Source organism: Orycteropus afer, unplaced genomic scaffold, assembly GCF_000298275.1.
Source record: "Orycteropus afer afer isolate SDZICR_OR568_19922 unplaced genomic scaffold, OryAfe1.0 scaffold00046, whole genome shotgun sequence".
Lineage (NCBI taxonomy): Eukaryota > Metazoa > Chordata > Mammalia > Tubulidentata > Orycteropodidae > Orycteropus > Orycteropus afer.
Window position 1 is genome coordinate 15,243,689 of NW_006921633.1, and position 16,372 is coordinate 15,260,060.

The 16,372-nt window shown below is 34.9% G+C and overlaps 1 protein-coding gene across 1 annotated transcript in view; it reads left to right on the forward strand.

Annotated features, from left to right (window-relative positions):
• The window catches only part of EHBP1 (EH domain binding protein 1), a 612,350-nt gene extending 597,820 nt beyond the window's left edge, over nucleotides 1-14,530 (forward strand). Inside the window, exons 21-24 of the mRNA XM_007938033.2 lie at nucleotides 6,575-6,674; nucleotides 7,791-7,864; nucleotides 14,121-14,235; nucleotides 14,440-14,530. Of these exons, the coding sequence (XP_007936224.1) occupies nucleotides 6,575-6,674; nucleotides 7,791-7,864; nucleotides 14,121-14,235; nucleotides 14,440-14,530 (380 nt within the window). The remainder of the gene's footprint in view (nucleotides 1-6,574; nucleotides 6,675-7,790; nucleotides 7,865-14,120; nucleotides 14,236-14,439) is intronic.
• The last annotated feature ends 1,842 nt before the right edge of the window (nucleotides 14,531-16,372 follow it).

Genomic DNA, 16,372 nt, shown 5'->3' on the forward strand with positions numbered 1-16,372 from the left:
TGGAAACCCAAGGAGGGGTCACTATGAGTCAGAAATGACTCAATGGCAGTGAGTTTGGTTTGGTTTTAATAGCTAATGATTGTGAGCATTTCCTTATACGTTTGTTGGCCACCAGTGTATGTTCTTTAGTGATGTGTCTGTTCATGTCCCTTGCTCATTTTTGAATTGGGTTTTTTGTCTCCAAAGTTAATATTCTTAATAGTATAACAAAAGCAAATAGTTTTAAGACAATTACTGCTGAAAACATCAATAAAGATTATGAGATTCTTTTTATGTTGATTGCTATTTGAGGATATTCTTAGAGTAGAAGCATTTATCAGTTGTTTGCTTATGTAGTATAATTTATATTAATAGTATAACTCAATTTCTTGAGTTTAAAATATTTCCTAAAATTGGAGCACCAAAGTCCTGTTATAATGCTGACTTTGGAAGCACTTTCTCCATGACACTCCATAACTGCAGTAAATTCATCTTTCTTGTTCATTAAGTAAATCTAACAGATTTCACTACCTTTACTTTAAAATGTTTCTCCAATGCCAGTTAGTTGAGCATCTTCATGTGTCTCTCTATTGTATCACATTATGCCTCTAGGTCAACATCTACCACTCATCTGTCAGTTTGTTGTACAGTGGTGGCTTGCATGTTGCTGTGATGCTGGAAACTATGCCACCAGTATTTCAAATACCAGCAGGATGACCCCGGTGGACAGTTTCAGTGGAGCTTCCAGACTAAGCCTACAAAGAAGGACTTGGCCAGGTTGACTTCTTACTGAATATCAGGGAAACATTATCTGATATGGTGCCAGAAGATGAACCCCTGAGGCTGGAAGGCGCTCAGAATATGTTGGACAAGAATATTATGCTAGGTAAAATAGAGTGTCAGTGAAAAAGGAGAAGACTTTCACAAGACAGATTGACATAGTGGCTGTGGCAATGGGCTCAAGCATGGCAACGATTGTGAGGTTCACGGAGGACCAGGCAGTGTTTTGTTCTGTTGTACATAGGGTCACTAGGAGTCGAAACCAACTCAGCAGCACCTAACAACAACAGAAGGTCAACAATTCTTACAATCATAGCATCAAGACAATTTGTAAACACAGCTTTTTTGTTTTTATGTTTTGTTTTGTTTTGCTGTGTTGCCCTTCAAAAGCCATATGTGATCTCTAGTGAGCCATCCCTGCTATGGGATTATGGCAAGATTTCAGCATCCTTTAATGTTTTCATGGTGGAAAATAATGAATTTGTCCATGTATACAACAGCAACCTACACTTATATGTCTTTACTCTTTCCCATTGAATTCATTTTCTGTTCAGCAAAAATTGTATTGTTTCTTATTTTGCCTTTATATAAGAATTCAATGTCTAAAATATATCTTTCTAAATTAAGAATAAGTTTATAGTGAAAGATTAATTAAATAATAATAATAATAATAATAATGCATTGCCATTGAGTTGGATGCAATTCATAATGACCCCTCCTTGGGTTTCTGAAGCAATATCATTACGGAAGTAGATTACCCAACTTTCCTTCTGAGGAGTGGCTGGTGGGTTTGAACCGCCAGCCTTCTGGTTAGCAGTCAAGTGCCTTAGGCACTATGCCACCAGAGCTCCCAAAAGATTAATTAGGAAAGGTTCATTAATAGACTGTTTTTAAAAATATGGTTTGTAATTCTGGCTATTTTTACATCATTCTTCTTTATTCATTTTAAAACTTATATTGAACAACACTACTGAAAAAAAAAAAAAAAACCTCGTTACACATTCTTGAATGAATGAATGAATTCTTGAATGAAATAAAAATCTTAACTTTAAATCATCATTTTCCTTTTTTTTTGGAACATAAAAGTAATTGCTTTAATTCGCCAGAAGGAACTCTGGTGGTACAGTGCTTAAGGCATTCAGCTGCTAAACCAAAAGGCTGGTGGTTTGAACCCACCAGCCACTCCGTGGGAGAAGGATGAGGCAGTCTGCTTCTGTAAGGACTTACAGCTTTGGGAACCCTATAGGGCAGTTCTACTCTATCCTATTGGGTCACTATGAGTCAACATCAACTCAAGGGCAGTGGGTTTTTTTTTTTTTTTTTTTTAAATAGTCCACTAACATTTACTAAGTGTTTATACTCCATGCAGTGCTGTGCATTTATGCTGCTTTGTATTAAGTGGTTTTTGTTCACTAAGTGATAGGAAGAATAATTTTAAGTTATATTTACAAACTGCTATTTTTCCTGCCATTATTATTATCTTTGATTATTTAGTAATTTTTATGAATCCTTCTTCAGCTATAATGATTGAGTAAATGAACAACTGGCATTAAGAGACTGTGATGTCAGAAAGGACATCCTAGAGGCCAAATAAAAACATAAGTCTTTAAGGAAACAAAATAGAAAATATATGGCCAAATTAATTACTCAATACTTTAAGATGTTAAAGTAAGGACTACTTAAATCCTACTTACGATGCCTGTATTGGTAGCATATTTATAGTAAACATAAGGTAAAAAACAAACCAAAATCAAACTCACTGCTGTCGAGTCAGACCCAACTCATAGTGAGCCCTCCTTGGGTTTCCAAGGTGGTTTCACTCTGGAAGTGGATTGCCCAGCTTTCCTTCTGGGGAGTGGCTGGTGGGTTTGAACTGCCAAGCCTTCTGGTTATCAGTCAAATGCTTTAGGCACTATGCTACCAGAGCTCCTACAAACATAAGGTACTTGTTTTAAAATATAGTATAACAACCCGTCCATGCTTTCACGTTTTAGTAACTGTACACAGAGCTGTCGCATTTTGTCTTTTTTTCCCCCCTACAAATGGTCTTCAATAGTATATGGCTTAAATATATCAGTTCATGAGACTGGAAAAAATGTTAAGATTTCAAAAAGTATCAGTATTAGCTCTCAGGTGACAAAAGTGTGTTTGTAATCACAAATTAAAGATAATTTTGAAAGAGGAGTAGTTAACCAGGTGAGGTTAAACACGATAAAATGATTTATGGCCATTTTATAAAATAATGACAGTCTTCATTTTAAGCTACAATGTAAAGCGCTTTATTCTGAGATTAGGTATTGTGGCAGAAGCTAAAACTGCCTTTTTTTCTAACAGTGCCAGAATACAACCTCCTTTTCTTTTTGCACTAACAAGACTGCTTTACCACCATGGCCCACTCTAAGTAATTAAATCAATCCTTTGTACTTACCGTATTCTCCTCTAGTGACGGTACTAGATCTGATTATATGCTTCATGCATATTCAAAGTACCGCACTGACAGCTCTTTAATGAGCTCTTACTTAATCAGTATGAACAATGTTCATCTTGTTCTTTTTTTCCTCATGCATTAGAGCTAGGAACAGTTGGGAAAAATGAAACATCCAGCATTCATTTGAAAAATATATTGTACTTTGAAAAGTGTCTAAGCTGAGGAAGTTGCATTCTGCCCTTTAAAAGTCTGATGGACAAATTGGATTACTAGTATTGGATTAAATAACAAATGGTTAGAGGAGAAATGAGAAAAGCTCACTGTGATCACAGGCTTTTAATATTTTTGTTACTTATAAAGCTAAAGGGGTCTTTAACCAGTTATTAAAGTCAGGATTAATTTGTAATGGTTCAATTTACTGGCTTTAAAAGCTTTTTAAATTAAAAAAATTTTAAATCCCTAAAACAATAGGGTAATGATATATTAGGAGAAAATTTAATTTTTTTATCACTAGGCTAAGTATAGATTTCCATCATCGTATACTATTTCAGATGAGGATTTAAGGATATAGAATTGATTTATCCACAAATATGTTTTTTTCAGTTAATTTAACTAATCTATATAGCATTGTTGGCCCTGAATAATATATCTTTAAGTATTTCTTATTGTTAGGCTTATTTATGTCCTTGAAACATGAAACAATTGTATTATTCATCATTTCCTAACACTTAGGGGAACGAGATCTTTTAATTCTTACCTAGAAATCATAGGCATGAGTTAAACTGAAAATAACACAGTACCACATCAATATTGTTATTCTCAAGGAAGCAGCCCTTCATTGAAGAAAATGATGCTAATTTAAGAGTAGTCTGGTTGCTTGTAGTGTTGCCTGAAAGCCTCAATTATAGGTTAAGTTAAACTCAAAACAAAGTTTTAATATGTATATATTTTCAGAAGTCATTCGGGTTAGGAACACAAGAATTAAGTCTTTAATCAGAAAATAAAATATCATAAAATCTACACCTATTAATATTGCACACATGTGTCATTTCACTGATCAAAAAGGCCTTCACCAGGGTACAATTGGCCTTTTTCCAAATTGCAAGCTTTTTCTCAGCTTTTTCTTTCTACTCTTTCTTCTTTTGTTGCTACCCAGGGATTTGTGCCTATCGCAGCCTATATCACATGACCAGTGTCAAGACATCACATGGTCCAAAGTGAATACAAAACCAGCTACCCTAAAAGAGAGATTAAAAATACTGTAAAACAATAAAGACTTTTGTTCAGACTCTAAAAGAATCTATCCTAAGTCTGCTTCATACCATTAAGTTTTAACAGCATTTAATGAAGGCATACATCTTCACTTTTCTCCCTAATGATGAACAATAGAAATCTTTTTTATAGGGATGCTCTGAAATACATTTTAATCTTTTATGCACAGACTTCTTTATATTTTATTTTCATTTTAAAAATAATGTCTTTATTTCTACTGAAGAAATATTGTGGAAATAGTTAAATACATTAGGGTATTTATAATTCATGCAAGCACTACTAAAAAGAATGAGCTAGATCTATGGATGGCATGAAAAAAGCAAATCTCAGGGCAATATATAATATGATCTAACTTGTGAAAGATCACACGAAGAGAAACCTGGATGTGTGTATAGATAAGCTATGTACATGTGTGTGATAGACATAACTATGTATGTGGTCCAGAAGGAGATATTTCTAGAAGACAGTGGAGAATTGGGAAGGGTGAGGTTGGTGAAAGAGAACTTAAGTTTTTACTCCATTATACTTCTGTATTGTTTGGATTTTTTTAATGGACAAGAAGAGTATTTGAAATCTATAAGAAAATGCTGTTGTTGTTAGTTAGCATAGTCGATATGACACAATGGCGACCCCAAGTGTACAGAGTAGAATTGCGCCAGAGGGTTTTCGAGCCTGTGACCTTTCAGAAGCAGATTGCCAAGCCTCTGGGTGGGTTTGAACCGCTAACCTTTGAGTTATTAGTCCAGCATTTAACAACTTGCACCACTGAAAGACTCCCTTAAAAGAATGCCTTGTTTGAAAAAGAAAATAAAAGTTGAAGTCTAATACTCTGAGGTGGGATATTTAATTTCTTATTAGATAAATTAAGTTAACCCTATGAGCATATGTGGATTGGACTGAAGAATTAAATAATGGCCTAGCAAAGCAACAAGCCAGTTTGACAGGTGAAGAAGGAAGAAGGTGAGGAAAATTAAGATTTTTCTTGATTATGATTGTGGTCTATTTTTACATGAACAATACTATACTATAATGCTATACTATACTGTATACTGTATTATACTATACTATAATCCTTGATACACCCAACATATACCGGCTGGGAAGGGGGTGGGGTGGGAAGACTGGGTTAATGATGATGATGGAATAGGTATTGAATAGTGATAATGAATTTCAAGTACATCCTGTATGTAATCAGTAACTTCATAATCTAAAATTTTAGACTATTTCTTAGGTTAGGTCATTTGTTCAAAAATTTTCTGATTATTATTCTATTGGATATAAGATTTTTCTCATAGATAACTATAGGTTTTTGTTTGTTTGTTTTTTGTAGCCTGGTCGCTTACAATATGCTCAATAATTTGCAAGCAGTTTCCCCTATCAGGGATAATGAGTTTCAGCATGGTATATACCTTAACTTTACTTTTGGGAAGGAAAATAAGAAAAGATGCAAACTGTTCCAAGCGGAAGCTTTCACGCATCTGGACTTTTGTGATCTTTCTGCTTGTATTTTAATTCTCATAATGATTTTTTAATATTTTCTTTTTTTATCATGACCATATATGTCTGTCAGCACCATGAGTTCCTCATTGAAACATAATAACAAATCAGCCTCTAGGGAGGATTTAAAAGGTGGAACAGTTTGTTTACTGTACTTAGTGTTAAAATTATCTGTAGGTATGTTAAGGGGCTCTGATATATGCATGCTGAATAATATCAGCTTTGGAAGATTTGCCTGTGAATTTTTAAATACTTATTTCTTTTTTCAGGCCTTGGATGTTAATCTTATGTTATGATAAACAGTTTAATATGTCCTGTTAACTCACTCACTGCCGTTGAGTCGGATCCGACTCATAGCGACCCCTCCTTGGGTTTCTGAGGCAGTATCACTATGGAAGTAGATTGCCCAACCTTTCTTCCAAGGAGTGGCTGGTAGGTTTGAACCGCCAGCCTTCTGGTTAGCAGTCAAATGCCTTAGGCACACCACCACCAGAGCTCCTAATATGTCCTATTGGGACAGGTAAAACGATATTTTTTATGTTAAAGAAAAAGTGTACTAAACTATTATTTGGATTGTAAAATGTCATATAATAATAGATCAATTTTCCTGAATTGTAGGAAGGAACACAGAAGAAGAAGAAGCAATGATGCAGGAATGGTTTATGTTAGTTAATAAAAAAAATGCCTTAATAAGGAGAATGAACCAGCTCTCTCTTCTGTAAGTACTTATCACTGTTGCTTGTTTGTCCTACAACACTGATGAATTTTAGGCTTTTTGTTACTGCTTTCTTTGGTGCTTCTTATTTATTAGGTTTAATTTTTTTTCTTTCCTTAGAGATTACAGTATGTTTTATATGAAAATAAAAAATAATACACAATTGATTTATATTCAAACTGTAAGAATTTTTAAATGTAGTGAAAAGAAAAAAATGAAATATGTTTATTATACAGAAGGCCAAGGAATACAAAAAATTTTGTGTTTAAGAAAACAACACTTTTGCTATTAAAAAAAAAAAAAGTTTGGTTTATATTGAAGACTAAAGGAGACCAGACAAGAAACAAAATTAAAGTTCATTTAACACCAAATTGTAAATTAAAAAAGAAATAACTCTTCCTGAGGTCAAAAGTACATTTGTATTCTACTGGTGAGGTGACCCTATATTTTGGAATAAAAGATTAATGACTGAAACAGAAGTGATCTTTTTACCATTACAAGAGTCTAGACCAACTGTAAGCATTCTTCGTCTTTAGCTTTTAGTTCGCAATAGGACTTATTGCTTTTTCCTTTCTGCTCACTAGCAGTGTTCTTATACTGTGCCACCTGGTGTGGGAATGAGCAGGCTTCCATGTTTTATTGTAATGAAAAATTCTGTATTTGTAACTTCTCCTATGTCTGAACTTTATGAGTTAGGTAGAAGCACAAAACTTGCGATCTTTCATTGTCTGTTAAATTTGCCCTGGTAGTACTTTCGTGTTTTTTGTGTTCTTTCACATGAAGTTTTGGACAAGAGTGTTTATTGTGAATTATGAAAAATATTTTACCAAAGAGCCACCACATACCTGCCACTTAATACAAGGAGTGTTGAAGAATGAGACTACTTTTCTGAAGGATAAAATATACCTCTGTGCAATTCAGAATTGAAGGGGTAAAATAATAACACAAAAATATTCTATCTGAGGAAGGTTTTAGGTTTGTGTATCATTTGTTTGGAGTAGCTTAAAGTTAAAGAGAAAAGTCAGTTATGAGTCCTAAAATCAATGTAACCTAAAGGTTCTTTTAAGTGTTTAATGATTTAGTAATTAGCATATTGATGAACTTTCACAACTTGCCTAGGGAAAAAGAACACGACTTAGAACGACGGTATGAGCTGCTGAACCGGGAATTGCGTGCAATGCTAGCCATTGAAGGTAAGAAATGCTAAGGTGGGGTGAAGTATGCAAGGTGTCAGTTGTCAAGGAGATTTAAAGAGTGTAATACACTTCTGGTCTCACCAGGTCTTACTGCTTAGGGACTTACAGGAATTGCAGATGAATGCCTTAAAGGCAGGCAGCAGTAGCCATATAAATCTAAGGACCCTAATTCAGATAGCTAATCATTATGTTTGCTATTAAACACAAAATTTTTTTAACTTTTGGTTCAGGAAGTTTAAATTTTCATAAAATGGGAAATATAAGGAGTTAATAAAGTATATAATTGAGATTTACTTTATATGTAATTTTAAAGCTGTTTCAACTGGAGAGATTTAAGAAAGATTATATCATTTTGATTTTTCACAGACGCTAAATTTTACCTTAACATTTCATTGATGTCAACATTGAAAAAGTCACCAGCAAGTCTACTATAGTTCTTAAGAATACAACTCCTAAAAGTGAAAATTCAGACAAAAATTGACATAGGAGATAAATTAAATGCTTCCATACTTTTCATAAAGCTTTCAGATGAATTATATAGTAATTCTAAACAGAGTTCATAATATCAGTAAACATCAGCTAGTTTAACTATGGCATTTATTACATACAATTTTTATTTTTATTTTTTTTAATTCTCAGGTGTTTTATAATGTTCTCCTTATACCTCTTAGTTGAAAATGTCTTATAGTACAAAGATGTCTGCTTAAAAACTAATCCTTTGGGCTTTATAAAATGGACCTTTTGTCTAATCAATGCAAATTGATTTTTCTATTCTGCATTGACCTCTTAACCCATTGACTGTCCATAGTAATTTTGTTCTTCACCTGATAAGGTCTCTGATCCATAATAAGTCAATTCTAATTAGTTTTGAAACTGGAAATTTGGGTTTGTAAGAGAAAGCCAAGTGAAGCCTTAGATTTTAAAAAATATTTTAATAAGCAATTGTTATTAAATAAAATACACACCATTTACCTAAATAGTTTCGTACATTTATAGAAGTTTTACTTTTAGTTTTATGTCCATAATCTCAGTTGATAAATATACCTGACAACATTTGTATATCCTCATTTAGAAACCAGATTTACTTTACAAGGCTTCATGTAGCTTATTTTTTTCAGGAGCTATCCACATACATCAAAGCATACTGCTGTTATCATGACTATAAAATGTGAGAATTGTTTAAAAAGTTCTCTAAAACTTGTCATTGAAATACTAAGAGTGTTTATCTTCTTGTTATAATTTTTGTAGTCATAGTGTGGTCTTTAATCGAAATGAGAAAGCTAAATAGTCCATTGAAAAGTGGTACGGCAAATACTATACTCATTATATAGTCTGTTCTTTGTAGATTCAGTATACATTACACTCCATACTTAATTTTTTTTTTTACCTACCCTCTTACGCATAAAAAATTAAATCATCACTAAAACACAGCTTGATATAATATAGTTGACTTTTAAGGCAGATACTGGTTCAGTATTGTTGCCAAAAACCATCTTAAAGGGATTGCCATAGTACATATAAAGATCGCAGTCTCATCGGCAATCCTATCCCTGTCTAACACACTTAAAATTTTAAAGATCCAACATTTTATCTGCCTGATTTTCTTGTATGGATGGAAGACCAGTAGCCATATCTTTTTAAGAGGGAGAAAAATTATTTTCTTTTAAAAACACTTTTAATACAAGTGTTAGTTTTTTGTTCTATTTTGTTTTTTAATTAGCATCGTTGTCCCATATGTGACTGTGCCTTAAAACTCTCAGCCAGTTCCAGTTGCTGGTTGAAGGAAAAAAGGGTCTAGGGAAAAGGAGCAGCCTGTTGATTACAGATAAAGACACTTTCTTGGAGAGAGGCCTGCCCCAGTAGCCTGGGCAGCCTGAGAGTGGGCTGTGCTACAGAGGTACTGACCATCGTGATGCTTAGTGCAATGAAGATAGTGTCTTCTGAGCCAACCGTCAGAATGGATAGACATGCAGTTGAATAGCCTTTTGGAGTGTTAAAATACCACAGTAGAACATGTGAATAGGCAACACTTAGTTGGTTTTGTTTTGGTTTCCTTTATTTTAAAGCCCATTCCTCTTTTATTTTCCCATCCCCTCTAGTTAATAGCCATAAGATGATTTTATAATAAAAAACTGAAATCTTCTCAAATAAATGTACTACTGAAATCATTCATCAGGAGAAAAACACAGAATTTTCATAGCCATAGCACATTGAGAAAAATATTAACAGCTTGTTTTGAGAGCAAAAAATAATATTCAGTACATCCATTTCTCTGAGAATTTATAGTCATCTTCGCCTGTTTTTTTACCTTTTTTTTTCCCCCTGAGGTGTGTTTCATAGCAGGAGTTTCATTCTACTGAGCTGAGTTGTAGTAGGACCCCTCAAGCTAATAAACATCTCTTAAATACTTTTCCTATAGTTTTTGTTGTTGTTGTTGTTCCAGATTATTTAATTCCCCCTTAGGAAAGATAAATTCATTTCTGCACACATTGGGGTAGGCTTTTAGAAAGTAGTGTGTTCATTCTCTGCACAAGAAATGGATCTTCTCTAGGATTTTGTACATCTTGATTTATTCTTGGCTTAGTTTGAAGTGGGTGCTCTTTTAAAAGGATTTATGCATAGGTTCACTATTTTTGTAGTTATGGTTTATATGATAAGCTTTTTATATTTAAAATCAATATGTAATCCTGTGGAGGAGCTTATCCCCTAAAACCCCATTTGTAAATCTATTTTAGCTTTGTTACACAGCACAGCCACAGTCTTCCATAGATTGATTAGGTGCAGCGGTAGAATCCTATCAAATGGCCTGCTCTGATGATGATGCAAACTCTTTCAGGATTGCTAGTTGACTGGAACTAAAGATAAGACTTGACTGCAATCCCCCAATGTGCTCTTTACAAAACTAGTGTTAATTTTCATCAAAGTGCCAGGCTTATTTATAGTGGCAAGGTTGAAGGTTTACTACAAGAACTTTGAGTCCTTTCTATTAAAGTGTTTATAGATATTTCTCTTGCCTTTTTTCAAGGTAATTATCAACTTCAGCAAATAAACTGAATCAAGGAATGAATAATTGGCCCTATATATAAAAAGGAGTTTTTTAAATTAACAAAACAGCTCAGTGCAGATGGATATAAACAGATCTCTTTATTTCAGCACATTGGCTCAAATGCAGCATCAAAAACTTAATCCTATTTGTTGCAAGAGGATATAGCTTTTATAGCAAAAGTACACTGGAATCTTTAAATTAATCAGAAGCCACATTGTAGTTTGTCCAAGCCAAAGTCAGTGTAGCTAGCTAGCTGTGACTGGTGTTATAGGTGAATAATCCTTCCTTAAAATTCATAACAGGTAGCACCTATACTTGCATGCATCTTTTAAAACATGACATTATGTCCAGCTATTCAAAAGGTGATTTTTAAAATTTGGGATTGAACATACAACATGAAGCTTAATCAATTTTAAAGGTAATATTAAATTAATTTGTTTTTATAAAAAAAATAATCAAAGTGGTTTATTTAATTTCCTAAATTAGCTCTCAAATATGTATGAATTATATAATTTACTCCCACCATGAGAAAGCTAATGCAAAGAAAAAGCATAATTTTGTGAGAATAAAATTCATTCACTGCATATAGCTGTTTCCTGTACAAGAATTTATACACAGAAATAAATGTGGTAATGACAGAGAAATATGAAAAATCCTACAAATCTATGCTAGAACATTTTAAATTCTAATTTCAGTTAAATGTGACTCTGAAATGATGAAATTACCTAAATATCCTTTAAAAAAAATTGTTACTATTATGGGTAATGTTACTGAGCTAGGAGGAGATTATTAAAATTATTAGAACATTCATGGGTTAATAAAATAATTTTCTCTTTTAGCCATAATGTTACTCCTAGCTTTTTCAATGTTAAAAAAATTCTTATGTTTCTAATTATTAATTAAAGTCTTAGAAGTGATTGATCAAGTTCATAGAAAGAACTATTTAATTAGGAAAATTATGTGTCTGCTGTATTTCATTCATGTTTTTAGTCATATGTTTAAAATTAATGTTGAAAAAATAATAATTTTCAATCAAGATATACTTTTCAAATGTAAATGGAAAAATATTATTTTGATAAAATAAAATAAGGTCCTTATTGCAATATTTTGAAAATAAAGACTTGTAAATTAAAGTTTGATTACAATGACTTTGAGGAAGGAAATGGAAAGCTTAATATTCATCAAAATTATAAAATTTAGTTACAAATCTCTTAAAAATGTGGCAGGTTTTCCTCTGAGTTAATATTTGTAGAATTAGTTACCTGAAATTAGACTAGATGACCTTTAAGATCTTTCCAGCCTGAAGAGCCTATTAATTTATCTGCTGTGTAGAATGAGGCTGATTAAGAACAAGAACCAGATAAGAATATTTTCCAGCATGCCTGACCTCATTTTCACTTAAATCCAAAGAAAAAATTGTTAGAGATATGGCTTCTCTTCAATTTTGCCTTTTATTATTATTTTAAAAAATTCTAGAGGAAAAAAACTTTCTATAGTAAGTTTCTATACTTATCCCCATGTGTTAGAATATTCCACTTTTTCTACATAAGAATGTAATGATGATCAGTGACTTAATGTATTTATTTCTGTGATGTTTTGTGCATAGTTAATATATGGCAAGTTTTATTTATATGTTGATATATATATATATATTTTTTTTTTTTGCATTTATAATAAATGGATAGTGATAAAATTGAATAAATTGTTCTAGCTTTTTGCTGTTATCCTGTTGCTGTTCTAACCTTTATTGCATGATGATGCATCTAATTTTTAATTTGTAAATACAAGATAGAATTCCCTCTAGCACCATTTGCTTTCATAAAGCTGCTGAGCAGTTTGCTGTCTTGAATAAATTTTGCTTTGGAGGGGGTTGGAGGGATTTGAACCAGCACATTCTTGTGTGGTTTGTGAAGATTCACATGGTAACCAGTGGTGTGCATTGTTAGGTTTATCTGAATAAGCACCAGCCATGTGAGTTTTAACATGATTGCCCAGGGCAATGGAGAGAGAAGAGAGAAACCCGAAAGCATTGCACTCTGCTCTGTTTTTTTGGAAAGTGCATTTACTGGGGAAAGAGGCGGGAGGAACACTGCTTGAGTCAGTGGCTATGGTTTTTTTTTTTAAAGCTGGTGTCCTGTTTCCCTCTAGGTCCTCATTTGTTCTGCTATCTGCTTCATCATCTACTTCTTCTTTTCATTGTTTACCTTCCTAATGAGGGAGGCGGGGTAGACTGGGGGTTGATTGACAGCTACAAGCCCTTACAGTCTGGCCAGAGAGCAGTTGGCTTTGGTTTCAAAAGTGCTTTAAATGTTCGATTTGGTCCTGTTTCTATTAAATGAAACTGCTGCTCATCTTAAGGAAATTATCAGACCAGTAAAGTTTAGGAAATACATTACTGGGACCTAAAACCTTCAAAAAACTGCCTGCACCCATGGAAAGAACACTGCCCATCGGATTTTCCAACCTTTAACATGAGGTTTTAAAAGAAATATGTCATTTTCCCTTTGCAAAAGTGCTTTGATTTCAAACCACCCAGCAAACCTCTCCAAAAGAAAACTGGCTGTGATGTGAATGCGATCGAGAGCTGCAGTGTAATATTGCAGAGCAAATTTATTTTTTACTTCAAAGAAAAATGCTAATTAGCCGATTCACTACTTTTAAAGTTATTGTGAAGCATATGGCGCCCAGTGTGAGATACATCCAACTGCTAAAATAGAGCGAGGAGGAAATTAGCGAAGAATGGGCTGTTTGGGTAGAGTGGGGGGTGGGGAGGAGGCTAGGTTCTCAGGCAGATTCTCTAGCCTTTTCTGAATGATTTTATCGCCCTTCTCTGCTTCCCGCCTCCTGATTTACCCACATCCCCCACTCCAATCCCCGGGCCAACCTCTTCTGGGCCTCCAGACTCCCTCCCCCACTACGGCTGGACTCTGGCGCGCACCTCCAGCTGGCCACTGGCTCACACCTGGCCTCTTTTTCAGGTTCCAACTCTGCCACAGCCATCTCCATCTGCAGGAAATACTTAGAAAGTCGGGTTTAGGGATGTAATCCTTACCACGACAGCCAGACTCCCCAGAACACACCAGCTAATGGCTCTATAATATGCTTTGCCTAGAAATACCGGGAAAAACTGGAAAAGGCGGGAAGGGGGGCAAGGGCCGCGTGTGCAGAGGCCCTACTGGTGGGTAACGAACCTCCCATCCCCTGCAGACTGGCAGAAGACCGAGGCCCAGAAGCGACGTGAGCAACTTCTGCTGGATGAACTGGTGGCCCTGGTGAACAAGCGTGATGCGCTGGTCAGGGACCTGGACGCGCAGGAGAAGCAGTGAGTGGGCTGTGGGATCTGGGTTGAAGCTCGGCCACCTGCCGAGCAGACGAGAAGTTTGTGGAAAGTTCAGTCCAAATCCTGGGCTGGCATAGGCAGCCTCTCCCTGGCCCCGCTGGGACTCCAAATGCTGGGTTGGGGGGAGCACTGCTTTGCCCACGGCAAATAAAAATAATTTTTGTTTCCTGTTTGTCTGACTTCCAGGGCCGAAGAAGAAGACGAGCATTTGGAGCGAACTCTAGAGCAAAACAAAGGCAAAATGGCCAAGAAAGAAGAGAAATGTGTTCTTCAGTAGGGCCAGACCAGAATCTCCCCTCAACATTTTAGTGTTAGGTCCTCAGACCAGAAAAATCAAACTCATTGTTGATTTAAAACTTAACATTTTGCTTGGCTGGATTGTACTTCTTTACCACCACCCCTTTTCCTCTCCTGCCTTTTCAGATAACATACAGAACTCCAAACTAGCTTTGTTTCAGGATTTGTTTGTGAGTTAATCATTTCCTTGAAATCATGTGAAATTGATTTGCACAGACACCTTCTAATTGAATGGTATTGGGGTGTTCAAGAAGCTGTTCAAAGAAGGAAAAATACCGTTTCCCTCATTTTTTGATGGCAGGGAAATTTGAAAACATGTTTGTTGTTGGTGGTGTTGTGTTGTTAATAACATAATGATGGTGGGGGGGTAATAGAGGGATAAGAAAAATGTCATGAATGATTTTTTTTCCAGTCCTGCCATATGTAACACTTACTCTGCTACCTAAATTTTATAGTTAGATCATAATCTACTTATTAAACTGTGTTCTATTTACCAGTGGAGTTTTCTGCAGTTGTTTTGCATTTCACTGTAAAGATAATAGAGTTCCCCTCCTCTGCTTGCCTCAAAGAATAGTCCTTTAACATAGCCTGAGACAAGCCCTGTGATTTGAAGGTGAGCTGTGAGTATGGAACTAATTGACAGGCATCAATTTACAAAGACAGTCTTATCATCCAAGAATTCACCATCTTTTTCTCTGTATAATTATTTATTGTATCTAGCTTTGTTCCTTCATTTCATTGGATATCAACATTGGCTCAAGAATGCTGTTAATATTTATTCTGTATTGATAGAAGTCTGTCTTGCCACTATGAGTAAATCCCCCAGTTAATATTTTCTTCTCTATCATAGCACTGTCATTTTTTTGTGAAAATGGTTATCTGTTTATTTATTACTGAGTCATATATAAATTTTCAATAAAAGCAGAAACTTTCTTACCTTAAACACTGCTGAACCTTTCTTGCAATGAAAAATTGACACTTTGGTTTGAATGGAAGTTTGTGTATCCATAAGACTTTTCATGTGGAAAATAGTCCTCTAGAATGAAGTGCAGGCTGTATTTGGAGCTGAGTAAGTTAACACAGTCCCAAAGGGGCCCTGCTGACACAGGAATTAGAATTGAACAGCAATTAATCATATTTTCTTAAGCAGTGTAAACTATTATCCAGAAAAGGGGTCATCTCTTTTATTAAAGATGTGAGGAAATGTGTGATCCCATATCAACTGAAAAATGCTAATATCTTGATTTTTCCATGTTATTCTTTTAATTTCATAATATTGCACTCATATAACTATGTCTTTTGATAAATCGGCAAGCTGGCAGAAGCTCAAGTAAAAGGAAGAGGGTTATTTTTTGGGAAATGGGTGATAGTAGTAGTGTGTGCAGGTGTGTGTGTGTGTCTATGAGATGAGGGACAGGGAATTTTAACAAGAAGTTCCAGGCTACAGGAGAAAATTTGGTGATTCTATGGTAGTTTCCAGTCACTCCTCTACAGAGAAATCTCAAACAAAGAAACCTCGTTCAACAAGTCTGGAGACTTAGAGAAAACAGTCCACGAGCATATAGCCTTATATATATATACGAGCACATACTCACTGCCATCAAGTCAAATCTGACTCATAGCGACTATTCCTTGGTTGGTATCACCACGAAAGTAGATTGCCCAACCTTCCTTCTGAGGAGTGGCTAGTGGGATTGAACTGCCAGTCTTCTGGTTAGCAGTCAAATGCTTTAGGCACTATGCTACCAGAGGTCCCCCAATAGAGCACATAAGGGACACATTTATGGAAAGTTCTTAGATATATCCAAACACCTTGTGGCAC